The 13970-nt window shown below is 40.0% G+C and overlaps 1 protein-coding gene across 1 annotated transcript in view; it reads right to left on the bottom strand.

The window, feature by feature from the left end:
- Positions 1-4683: 4683 nt before the first annotated feature.
- COMMD10 (COMM domain containing 10) overlaps positions 4684-13970 on the bottom strand; it is a 100668-nt gene continuing 91381 nt past the window's right edge. The window contains exons 6-7 of the mRNA XM_052701364.1: positions 5867-5926; positions 4684-5234 (exon numbers count right to left, since the gene is read on the bottom strand). Coding sequence (XP_052557324.1) covers positions 5196-5234; positions 5867-5926 — 99 coding nt within the window. The 3' untranslated portion in view covers positions 4684-5195. The remainder of the gene's footprint in view (positions 5235-5866; positions 5927-13970) is intronic.

The raw sequence follows: 13970 nt of genomic DNA, 5'->3' as shown, positions 1-13970 counted from the left end.
AAAATGCTTAATGAAAATATTAATTGTGCAGCTGTAAGTCAACCTGCTTCCCCCACCCTCCCCCAGATCTGCACTGCTTACTTTGGAGGCAGAAAAACAAAAAAGTGGATGATGGAAAAAACAGGGCATTCTAACTGCAGCTACTCTGCTCTGCCGATGGAATGCAATTTTAAGTTGCTATATTACTACACTTGTGGATAGGAAAGAAATTACAAACCAAGCTCTTCACAGTAGCCTTCAATGATAAACCTTCTGATACAGCATAGATGAGAGGAGTCTTGTTAGCAATGACCAGGGAGTGCTGCTTCTACTCCCTTCATTTGTTCTCAATGACTAGAAAGAATTTCAAATGGCAGGGTCTGGTGCTCCAGCATGTCCAACCCCATCAGTAGTTCTCTGTGACGGAGACCAGCTGCTTGGAAGTGTAAATCTCTGAACTCTATTTTAGAGACAGATATTAATTCTTTCAGATTTCCTTGAGTCAGTGTTGTGTATCACCATACAGGGACGGTCAAGGCAACGGTGATGACAAGAAGGTAAATGAAAAGACGACCCAGTTGAAGAGAAAAGGGAGATCATCCTGCGAACAGCCACTCAGTTACGCATCCAATACATACATCAGTGTATGTAGAGCTCCATATTGGCTTCCTAAGTCTTCAATAAATATACAAAAACATCACGGAAGGTATTTAACTAATCTTGTCAGTGTCAAGGACAAAGGTTTCCTGAACGCATGGCTCCATACACATGGACACGTCTGACCGGTAACAGACTGATGAAGTCTCCAACTGCATGAGAAAACAAACACTGAAGGAACAAAGAGATCTAAATGCTTTAATTCGCTTCAAAGATAGCATATAACGTCTCATCAACACCGGCAGGAAGGCCACATGAAAATCCAAGAGAACTGATTGTACTATGGAAATGAGAAATCTCTTTATACATAGAGTTGCAGGTAAAGGCGCCTTAATAATTTATTTTTACGAGGCACCATCAACAGCGTATCAGACAGAAGCACCTTAGTTCATCCACCTAAATGAAGTCATTGTTACTCAGAAGATCAATGTGACTGATCCATAGAAAAGGAACTTTCTCACAGTGCCTTCAAGCGTTCACCTTCGTTTGTCGAACAAGGGCTGCAGAATGGTTACCAAGTGATCTGATATTTATTCAGTGGGCAAAAGGCGTCTGTCATTTCTTCACTGAAATACGAGTGGATTCATAATTGAAAAATTATGATATGTCAATACAGCCAAACAATGAAATGTCACTGCTGCAGTTGGAAATCAGTGAATATGAAATGGAACAAGTGCTCCACGATGGAGTAACAGAGCCTACCTTTTGATCACAACATTTCTCCTCCCTTGACCAACTTAGGATGTAGTGGTTTAGTAAATTACTTATGCTTTGAAAGAACATGACTTCAGAGCCTTTAAAAATCACACACTTTAAGGCAAGGGAAATGAGGCCGCAAGCTAGAACTCGAACCTGATGTGTCAATAAACCCAGGAAATAAAGTGGAATTTAAAAGCCTGCTCTACTGAACCAAAGCAGGTTTAGAGCTTAGTCAAAACTTGAGATAGTAAAGTTGCATTTCTCTGTCTTCCTAAAAAACTTACTTGAACCATCACAATGCAAAAGTTTCCAGACAATTCCTGTCTTGTTGAGGAAAAAGAAATTTATGCCTGAAGCAGGACTGGGCAAAGATAATCTAACACTTTTGTACCCTATAACCCTTAGTACATTATTAGTATTGTTTCTGCTCAGCAATGTACAAATGGTTGCTCTGTCCGAGTATGGTAGAATTTTCTGTGCAGATCTCACACTTTTGCATTTATGACCTGGAATTCCCAGCCTTCATGTCCAAGCAATAATGATGATTATTTATACCCAAACCAAAAAACAAATATTTCTTTATTTTGCCAGTGGTTCAGTTAAAGCACATTTTGATATTAGAGTTCTGAAAAAGCACAGTCAGGGAAATATTATAATGTCTGAGCAAAGACGGGCCAAATGTTTTTAAAATGCACCTGAATGTACCAAAGCAGGTTTAGTAATTTTTAACTATTCAGATTTCCAATTCAGAGCTCAATAAATCTCAGCTTTCCCATCTCAGCATTACCTTGATAATGTAAATTCTCCATGACACCCAAGAGACACTGCAGACCAGTGCTTTGCGACGACACCGAACTCAACAAGGTCTGAGATGTAACTTCTCTCCTTCGGCAAAAAAACTCAAAGCCTCCTCCTCAAAACACTCTTCAAAGCTATTTTTTCAGTATGGAAAATGGAATAAACAAAACTTTGAGAATTTCCTGCATGAACACTGGGGCAGGTGGTACAACCCCAACCTCGTACATTCAGTTATTAGGCTAAAGCTCTACGTTTTCTTTCCATCTCCTCTGAGGTACAGCTTTGGATTTACTCCTTTCTGCAGGACAGGTCCAACTCACACAGCCCGTCTGGCTTTCTCACAGTTGGCAATCTTCTCTTTAATTCAGGAGCACTTAAACAAGTGACAGTGCTAGTCCTGAAGATGATACCAGTTGTACCACCACTACCTATTAGCATACAACCTTAAAGCTTCACATTATGCACAGAAAAGTCTTCCCAAGCTAAGCATTTATTTTTGAGTGCTCCTTCACGAAAGATCAGTAACAAGCATACTTCTTACCATTATGTTTGCCTTGGCTTTTACTATGGCTTCTGATGGTTAAAAAAAAACAAACACTGCTAACCACTGCTTAAGAAATCATAAATGTCTTTATCCACCTGCAAGAATGGATGAAAACGACATTCATTTTACAAATATTACAATCTTACACTTTGTTTCTTTCTATTTTTCCCTTTGATGTTTCTTTAAAATATTTTCTACTAACTCTAGATTAAAAATTCTCTTTTCTTCTATCTCAGGCTTTTAATTAGCTTTGCCTAAGTTTGAGGAGTCTAACATTTATGGATTAGTCCAAAATACTAGATGCAGTTAAACATTTGGCCACAGATGTCAGAGTTAACTCTGCTTTGTTTCTCCACTTTCACCTTCCCCTACTAGCTAAAGTTCTCTCTAACCTGCTCTCTGTTTTGTTTTTCTCTATTATTTTCAATCAATATATTTTTTTTTCCCTTTCCCAGCATTCTTCCTGCCTTCCTTGTAGCTTTCTAACTCCCAAATTTCGCCATGGTCATATCCATTACTCTTCCTTCCTCTCATGCCCAATACTCATTTTCTTCCTTCTTTGTCTGTGGTTTCTTTTCTCCTGTTTTCACACACATGTTCCTGCTGGTTTGTCCAACGATTCTCACACTCCTTTCAGATCCTGCCTTCACTTCCTTCTCTAGGATTCATGGCTGACCACCTAACCTCACATAGACAACGTCCTGCATCCACACAGAGACATCCTTAAGCTACCTCAGATATTATTCATAGGATAACAGAACCACAGAACAGCTTTGCTTGGAAAGGACATTGAAGACCACCAAGATCCAAACACCTGCTACAGGGAAGTGCCACCCACTTTCAGAAGTCCTGGCTCACAGGGAACATAGGCAAAGCACTCGCAAGCAGCATCCCAGCACACAACAGATTGCCCCACAGGACCAACAGAGAAGCCAAGACTTAGACATCAAGAGCAGGACATTCTGACCTGTGCCAGTAGTGAGTTAATGCCAGCAGGGCGGTGAGTTCTGAGGAAGGTGCAGGGGGGACGTCCCCACCTGCACATCGGTAGCAGCTGGTGCCACATGAGATGAGCAGAGCAAGTCATGCTGAATGCAAGACTGAGGACGAGCTGTCTGTGAGTGGGAGTGTTATATCTCTAGAAGGTCAGGCATTTTGGCAGCCAAGTTTATCAAAAGTACAGGTCACTGTGCAATGGCGACTCATTTCTTGTTTCCAACAGAGTAACACCACTGCCTGACAAGAATGGTACAGTTTCATAGGGTATTTGCATTAAGAACCATGTTAAACCTCTTTTTTTCTCTTTGGTGCCTTTCACTCACACACAGGCTGTTACTGTCTTTACCTTCTAAGTCTTTTCTAATATCTCACAGCTTAGGCAAGCAGTCCAAACTCCTCCTGTGTTTTAAAGAGGCAGCACAATCTCTAACAAAGCAACACAAAGTGCTGCAAACAGCTCTCCAAGAGCAAAGGAGAACCCCTCAAGAAGAAAGAGAGACATACTAATACTGAAGACTTTCTCTTCTTTCACTTTTTGTGAGCCTGAAGAGTCGCACTGTGCCCATTACCAAGGTGAGGCAGTGGAGCTGCCTGTCAATGGCTGGCAACAAACAAGAACTAAGATGACTTTTACTTCTCATCCTATTTGTGAACTTCCGTTCATCTGAAACTAATGGGTAAAAAATATGACTAACATTTAAGTCAACGTACTTTATTTCCTCCTGTTACCTGTAAAATCAGCGGTGGACAACGTTAGGAAGGATGAACAAACTGCTGAGAAATACTGCTGTAAGACTATTTCAGTGTTCTTCACTATATATTCCAAGCTTTCTCTCCCCACTTACACTTCACTTACTCACTCATTGTCATACATGCAGTGCTAAGAAGCTATATTTATTCTCGGCATCAGAAGTAAACTCTCAAATCAGGGACACTAATTATTTAGCAATTTTCATTTAAAATTTAAAATAGCAGAGATAATAAAATTAAAGCAGGACAAAGCATAATCCATTCGTAAATTTAAAATTTATTTTGACAAATTTGCAGCAAGCATTACTTATCGTGAGAATAACAATTCAAAAGGACAGAGGTTTCATCAGCTGTGCATTTTCTTACTATATTTTCTTACTAACATTATTACCAAAGTCTTACATTGTTTTTATGTGTAAAAAATAGATTTTATTCATTATCAAGTATCACACCTAAGAGAGAAAAAGAACAACTAACCAAATAACGAACAACAGCAAAAATCTGAGATAGGGTAGCATTCTCTTCTTTTCTCTGTAAATAAATCCACTTCTTATAATTGCTCAGAAAATAAGAGAATGTCCATTACAATCTTCAGGCTCTTAACAATGATTTATCTTGGCTAATGTTACTGCTTTAAGAGGAGATAAGCCATATAATTTTACAGGAAGCAACCCACTGAATCCTTCAGTAAACACAGCTTGGCAATCTATCTTCAATTCAAAATAATGAGGTGGCATGAGTGTGGTTGAGAAATAAGTCTTCAAAAACATCATGTAAGGGAATCCAGCTGTGCTTGTATGGTTTCCAGCTATTTAAAGGAACAAAAAGGAAAAAAAAAGAACCTCTATTCATAAGATATTATTTAGAAACATGCAAACAGAAAAAAAAAATACTTTCCAATGTCTTCAACTACGCATACTACATCTAATCAAAATGCAACAAAAAAACTTGTACTCATGAATGGCTGTTTTTACACAAAGCTATTAGAATGCATTGCCGCAGCTTAAATATTCAAATTTTAAAGAAACAGTTGTCTAAATACTGCCTTTTTTACATGGACAGATGTTTTGCTGCAAATTTCAAATGCATAATAATAAGGTAAAAAAATAATAAGGGTTTATTTTGACTAGATTACGAGCCTGGTATTTCAACATAAGACAGAGATGCTCCTTCCAGAGAACTCTCTGTTGTTAATCATCAGCTGCTCCTCTAGACCTAGCCACCAGGTACGATTACAATGACTCCAATGCTTGCCTACTCCAAATTTGAATGCAGTCTTCTTGAAAATGCTTTCTGTGATCAAACAAATCCAGCGGCTTTAATTAAAATTGGATCCACTTTCCCTCCAGTTTCATTAGATTTAATTCATTTAGGCAGTACTTCCTGCTGAGCAGCATAAGGTGTTTACAAAGGAACTGTGGTATCGTAAAATCTACAGACCTTGTTATAGAACTCGAATAGCTCCTGATGACTAAACTCCACAAACAATTTCTTCAGGTTCTGAGAAGGAAAAAGAAAACAAAGGAAAGAATAAGCATTTTTTTTTTCTTTTGAAATTCATTAAGCCCCAGTGTGGGTTTAAGCTGTATGAGATAATGTTTGCAACAGTTAATTTTCCTTCCACTCACTACAGCATCCCTTAAAGATGCATATTCCGTTTTAGTGATGAATTTGAGTCCATGGATACATCTGTTCTCCTGCTGCAAAGAATAATAGTACAATTTCCGTTTAAAATGATTTTGTTACCTAATTTGTAAGTCACAGATAAAAACGAAAGATTACATTCATCTTGCTCAGCAGTCCATCTAAGATCTGGTAAATAACATCATGAAAAATCTGTGATGTATTTGATTGAACTTGCACAGCTACTAACATACTGTGCATTAGGCACAGAGTTAATAATAACGTACATTCATTAATCTAACAGTTACAATTTCAGTATGCTGACATCGCTACACACAGATTCAGCCAAAGTTAACAACACAATAGCTTCAAAGCAGGCCTGAAACACTACAAAAAGCAAAATATCACAGCTGATGGAAACGACTGTGAATAAAACAGATGGCGGTAATAATAAGCATGCGTGTGCTGATGTCTGCAGAAGTGGGGGTTAAATTAAAGCCTCTATCCTGCTTAACTTGCTTGCGTGAAATAGGTAGTTTAATGCCTGCTACTTTCAATCATAGTACCAATCCATCCAGGCTGTTTCTAGCCTAATTCCTGCTAGTTTGCTTTGTCACTTCCCTTCTTTTAAAATAAATGTGTAAGCACTACTGCACACTGTCTGTGTTGCTGCTAGACTTTCCAGTGCTTGGAGGCATTTCTAAGGATCACAGTTGCGCTTCTATTAATACTAACAAGGACTTGTGAAAAACTGAATTTGTGGACCGGTCTAGTCTCAATGCATCATTAGTTGGAAAAATGTACGCCCGCTAATTTAGTTGAACTTGTATCAACTTAATGTACCACTTAAATGATTAAAAAAATGCTTATTCAACAACCCTGCTTAAATTAGCGAAGACACTTTCACATACGGACAAGGCTGTGGGACAGATTCTGTGCACTCTAACACTGATGCAAGTCTCAAGTCAAATAAAGCTGATGAATTTGGCTCCTCGAGCTCACAAAAGCAGCAGAAGTCCTGGGAACGCAGGATAGGTACTGTCTGGTGCCCATTCCAAAAACAAACTATAGGACACAGGAAAGGGATAAAATGACTGGGGCCAGCCTGTCTGGTGCAATCCCTTCTCCTCGCTCTGCAGAAAGAAGGATCCTTTCCAATAATTTCAGGAAGGCTACAAAAGCCTAGAAAAGGACCAGTGATTTGCATGAGAGACCAGTCTTCACCCTCTGGGAAAGAACAATGCAATTCTGGGAATTGTATGGTGAATACAAAATAAAACTACTAGAACAGCAGTTCCCTTTGCCATGATTCCAGCTGATTCTCCCTCCAAGCAGCATAATGCAGTGACAGGGAAGTAAAAGCATTTTTAAACTCATTCTACCAGCTAAGAAACAAAGGGAAAGCAAACAAGTGGTTTCTTCAGAAGGGAAAGGGGGGAGAGGAAAGAAGAGAAAGCACATGAATAGCAAATAGATTCGTCTGAGTTTTAGGCATTTGAAGCTCCTGAAAGATTTTGGTATTTGAACGGACATAAAACTGAAAAGAGAAGGTTCATGATAAAAGAAATGTATTAAAGTTTATCAGTTCTAATCCATGAAGCCACAGTTTCTCCTCCATGGCTTCTGGCAGATTGCTGCTAGAATTTCAGCAGAGAGATTTCAGTACAATGACTCCTGCACAGGCAGGATGTGTGTGTGACACTTCACCCAAGCACAGCATGACCCACCAGATCTTGTTTCCCCGAGCTCCATGTATCCACCAAGACTGACATCTTCTGGTTCTACCTTACATCAGCAAGCAAGATCAACTTCTCATGCATAATAAAATACACTGAAAAGCTTGTCTTTGGTATTTTTTTCTAAGCACACCGAACTGGTATTAGCTACTCGTTAGAGCAGGCAAACAAAAGAAGTGCATCTTTAATTCAGGTTACTTTGAAACTGCAAAAACAATCAACAGGCATAGGAGCAGACTGTGATCTCTCCCCTTATTATTTAACAGTCGCGGTCTGATGAATAAAACAAAACTCACATTTGGCTGTGCCAGGCGAACGTCTGAGGAGATCTAAATGAAAACATGCAGTCCGTAATTTTTTGCTAGTCTGTTTCAGAGTTTGGAGTGGGTCAATGGGAGAGAGGGTATGGCAATACTGTATGGCACATATGCACCCAATTCTCCGCTCAAATAGGACTGTTTCTGTACGTTAAAATTTCAACAAAGACCAGTGTCACAATGCACAGAGCTGAAGTGTGGCAACAGCTGCAAATGCTCTATTCATAATACGTATTTCTTGCTAGCATTAATCCCTTGAAGAAGTGTCAGAAGATCACTGTTACTTCACTACAGCCTCTACACAGACTACAAAACCAGCATGCACAGATAGGTCCTTACAAGAAAAACCTACGTCTGAGCAGGTTGGTGGTCCCATATTTTTGCCCAGATGCCCACTTATCATTTATTTTATTTTATTTTACAATAAATCTCTTATCACTATAATCACTTATTTCCTTTACCTCTCTGGGAACATAAACAACTATAATTAAAACACAGAGTGGCTTAGGTTGGAGGAGATCTTAAAGATCATCTTGTTGATGCCATCATGGGCAGGGTTAACAACCAGTAGATCAGACTGGATCCCATCCATCCTGTCCTTGAATGCCTCCAGAGATGGGACATCCACAGTCTCTCTGAGTAAAAATTTCTTCCTAACATCTGGCTTAAATCTCCTATCTCTTAGATTAAAGCCATTCCTCTCTGTCCTATCTCTAGCAGATCATGTAGAAAGACAGTCCCCCTCTGTTTATACGCTCTCTTCAAGTAAGGGAAGGCTGCAATGAGGTCCCCCTGGAGCCTTTTCTTCTCCAAGCTGAACAACCTCAACTCCCTCAACCTTTCTTCAGAGGAGAGGAGCTCCAGCCCTCTGATCATCCCTATGTCCCTCCTCTGGACCTGCTACAACAGCTCTGCATCCTTTCTGTGCTGGAGGGCCCATGCTCGGATGGAGTACTCCAGCTGGGGCCTCACGAGGGCAGAGTAAAGAAGGGCATTCCCCTCCCTTTCCCTGCTGGCCACCCCCTTTCTGATACAGCCCAGAACACATTTGGCCCTCTGGGCTACAAGAGCACACTGCTGGCTCACATCCAGCTTTTCGTCCATCAAGACCCAGAAGTCCTTACCTCCTGCTCTCAAGGAGTTCTTCTCCCTGTCTGTACATTACACACCTGTGATTGCCATGACCCAAACACAACATCTTGGCCTTGTTGAACCTCTTTAGATTCTCATGGCCCACACTCTGGGCCTGTCCAGGTTCCTCTAGATGGCATCCCTTCCTTCTGTTGTGTCAAAAGCATCACTCAGCAAGGTGTCATCAGTACAGCTGCGGAGGATTCACTCAGTTCCGCTGTCGATGTCACTGATAAAAACGTAGAAGAGCACTGTTCCCATAACAGACCCCTGGCAGGCACCACTTGTGACTGGCTTCTACTTGAACATATATTCACTGACAACAACTCTGGCAATTTAGACATAAGGGTGTGGAGCAGGACCTTGCATAAGTCCAAGTATACAGCATCAGTGGCCCTTCCTTTGACCAATGCCACCGCTCCATCACAGCACACCACCAGACTGGTCAGACATGATCTGCCCTTGGTGAAGCTGTGCTGGCTGTCTCAGATCACCTCCTCATCTTGCATTTGCCTTCCAGGAGGACACACTCTGGGATCTTTCCAGGCTTAGACACGAGGCTCACCAGCCTATAGTTCCCCAGGTCTTCCTTTCTCCCTTTTTTGAAAATGGGAGTAATGTTTCCCTTTCTCCAGCCACAATTTTTCAAATATTATGGAGAGTGCCTTGGCAACCACATCAGCCAGCTCCTTCGGGACCCTGAGATGCAGGCCATCCAGCCCAATAGAGTTGTATACATTCAGTCCTATGAGGTGGTCTCAGATTTGTTCTGCTCTTACTCATGAAGAATTCTGCTTCACCATTTGGAAGTTCAGGGACATGACAAGTGTGGGAAGACTGACTGACTGACGATCCAGGCAAAGAATTCATTACGTACCTCAGCCTTTTCCACATCTGAGCAGGCCAGCTCTCCCTTTTAACTTACTGATGTGGGGGTTACCCTCTCCTCTGCCTGGCTCTTTGCCTTCTGTATCTAAAGAAGTTCTTCTTGTTGTTTTCCACATTCCTTACTAAGCTTAATTCCGCCTGCGCCTGTGCTTGAGGACTAGGTTACAATGCAGTTCTGTACTTCTTCAGAAATATGTGCTTAGAATGATTACATATCTAGGTTATTACTAAGGAACTTAGCGTAGGTAAATTCCTAATCTACCTCAAGAAATTTTGCTCAGATAAAGATACAAAAACTACCAAATGCTATTTTTTTTCATCCATAACTAAAATGCAAGATGAAAACATCACTTTCAGTACTTACTGAATTAAATGTCTGTGTGCAGATGAGTCTCAGCCTATTTATGAAAAGTGTAGCTAAAGTGTAAAAAGCTAAAAGTTTAGCTAAGTGTAGCTAAACTGCCTTCTTTTATCTAAATATGCAGGTTTTCAGATTCTGCATATGACCTATTATGTGTTTCTCAGAATATACATAAGAAAACTGTAATTTCCTGGATGTCTAACTTATTTTTCTATCACGTGTATCATTCACTTTTATTTTTTCCTGATGAATTTCTGTATTCCCCCACACCTCTACTCATCAGTTTCACTCTATTTTTCCCCTCATTTCTGCCATCTCATTTTATTTTTGCTATTATCTTACTGTGAAAGAAGCAGACTTTATTCCCACTGTCACTCTCAGTGACTCTAATACATTACATCCCAAACTTTGTGGCAGTAAAAGTCTCATCTCCTAGTTCTGAGTTTTACTTCTGAAGATGTCAGCTTCATAGCATCAAAGAAACATACTTGAGGAGAGATTCTTCTTTCACGAACTTAAATGCTGAATGTTAATTGCGGAGATAAGCTTTTTGTCTGATTCAATAACCAGGAACAGTGGTGCAGGGACAGCGCTGGAGCAATATGCTCAAGTAGCACAGCTACCGAGTTAGCTGATCTGCAGCTCCAACTAAATAAAGTTGCTGTTATGTTCACAGAGCACTGCATTGACTGCTGCTGCGTGAATGGCGGACATCATCCGTGACAAATCTTTGCTTCAGTCTGAGCCCATTGCAGGGAACATGGTAGTATCGTTTTCTGAAATGTATGACCTAATACATTTGGCCACATATCACTACTGACTACTTCTTAGTGTTAAAATTAAATTCCAGTGCCACTTTGCCTTTTGACATCTAGATGGAATATAATTTCTTTCTACCTCTTATCTCATCCCAGGGATGTACCAATTTACAGCCCCCTGAGACTACCCATGAAACTAATAAGCTTAACTGATAGGATTGTTTTCTCCTCTCATCGATCTTCTCATTTATTTTCTGATATAATTTCAAAATGCACAACATTTTCACCTGTCTCTAAAACAGCTGTCCGAAACCTAGTTTCCTTGTCAGGAATAGTGAGGAGAAAGAGGTGAGAGGCATCAGTGGAGACAGAAAGAAAAGGAAGATGAAAACTTCCTGCTCCCTCTCAACATTCATATACTGCTCTATCCAAAGCAGTCGTTGTGAATGTAGAGATAATTCTACAACCACCACCAGACCATTTGGTAAATTCTTAGCTGAACAAAATCACCAGGACAAAATGACAAAGTACCTAAGAAGTCCAACAGACAATCCGCATTGCCTTGGCTAACAATTCATGTTAAAAAACAATAGTTTCTGATCTGAATAGGAATAGTTTCCCTGATCTGAATGTGTGTGTTTGGTGGCCCTGCAAGGCAGGGGGGTTGGAACTACATGATCCTTGAGGTCCCTTCCAACCCGGGTGATTCTGTGATTCTGTGATTCTGTTTCTTGACAGAAAATGTTTCAATGGAAACCTCGCACAAGCAATTCTCAGAAAAAAGAGGCAAATGCCTGGTTAAAATCAAAGTGTGGGTTTTTTGCTTTGTTCGTTTGCTTGCTTTTTAATCTAATGCTCTACGTACTTCTATTTTAATGTAATACTCCAAAAGGTCTTATTACTAATGACAGTGTTTTGCAATTTTTTTTATTGCCCAGCCATATCCTACACACTTAATTCTCCCACCTCATGCAATACATGCAGCAAGGCATTAGGAGTTATATAAAAAAGGCAAACTTCTGGTTTGGAAGCTAACTGGAATGTGAAAAAATGATATTGCTATCATAATTCTCAACTGCAAAGCTTTACTACATTGAAAAATAAATGCCAAGTATTCTGAAGCAAACAGATGGAGGGACAGGCTGGTGCACATCTAAATGTCTACTGACAATGATAATGCTCTCTCACTGAGCACATGTAAAAAAAATCACGGTACATTCAACTTTGTTAATAGTAGCAAGCTGAAGCAAAACATATCTCCATCTCTGTATTTAATACAACCTTCAATACTATCTTGGGCCACTTAGAATCTATGTTCAACAGATTAATATTTTCATATTTGCTTTTCATTGTCCAATTTATTGTCATTAGACATCCTTAATGTCCCAGATGCAACAGAAGAAGATAGATAATTCAACTAAGCTTTTTACAGCCAAATTCATATGCATAAGCACCCCTGTTGATTCTTAGTAGTCCGTGTTTCCCTGTGGACGTATCAGCATCTGCACTGCATTAGTTCAGAATTCCTTTAAATTTTCTTGTACCCTGGAGAATGATGCATTTGCTTAGGCACATACAGATGGAAAGAGGGTCATAAGTTGTATCTCACAGAATTTATCAGCCAGATTAAGCTGCTCAGTCAGAAAGATGAATTGTAGCAAGGTAAGAAAAACAGATGCGTTAAAACAGACCTGAAAGCGCACCTATTCCTTAACTCTCTGCACAAAAGAAACAGAAATTAAAACTACTTTACACTCCTACTGCAATTGATAAATGTAATTTAGATAAGGGATACAGCAGAACACTGGAAGTTAAATTCCAACGTGTTTTCAAAATTGCACTCCTTCACAATCACAAAAAATGTGAACTTCAAACTTTATTCTTCTTCCAAGGTTATTTCCATCTGCAATGTCAATTGTAGCAAAAGAAAAGCATGCCTTACTGAATTACATGCATTTTCAAGTCTCAGTGTGTAACCATTACAAAACAGAGCATCTTTCATACTAACCATCTCTTTTCTTGAACATGTAGTCTGTGCACATACAGCATTCTCCCCTTGAAAGCAGTATTTCTTTTTCAAATAAGCACAAATAAATCAGATTCCTTGTGGCGTTTATGAAGGTCAAAATCAGCAGCATCCTCAGGATGCCCTTCCCTCCCGTCTCAATGTCTTTTTAAGCTCCCTACATGAAGTTCTGCGCTGATTCTTGACGTCTCCTCAAGTGTTACAGGAAATGAGTGGTTTGGAGAAACACACAGATAACCTCACTCCAGCAGACACGAGTGCATCTAAGCACGCATTCATGGAAAGCACCTAGAAAAAATGCATCGCACAGACCAGTAACAAACTGCAGGAATGTGGAGACCTGCAGAAGACCTTTCATACACCTAAACAGCAACAAGAAATGCCACACGTTTGCACTTCCATTCTCCCTCCCACCACACACAAACATCTCCTGATGACTGGCTGCACTGCTGCACAGTCCTCGAGGTAAAATCCTGTGGGAAAAAATAACTACAGTGTTCACCTCAACACAGTCAGTCAGAAAAAATATCAGACTGTTAGAGAACAGAGAGATAGGAAGCTTTCTTCCTTGTTCCAAACAGCTGTATCCAGGCAAAGTGCTGCTCTGTCTGGAATCTATAGGAATTCACATTCCTATTAAAAACATCCAGTTATGTTGGCTGCTCTTTTAAAACGCTTCTTTGTGGAAAATCTCTTCAGACCAA

This window comes from Tympanuchus pallidicinctus, unplaced genomic scaffold, assembly GCF_026119805.1.
Source record: "Tympanuchus pallidicinctus isolate F22 unplaced genomic scaffold, pur_lepc_1.0 scaffold4, whole genome shotgun sequence".
Lineage (NCBI taxonomy): Eukaryota > Metazoa > Chordata > Aves > Galliformes > Phasianidae > Tympanuchus > Tympanuchus pallidicinctus.
This window is presented reverse-complemented; position numbering and strand designations above follow the sequence as displayed.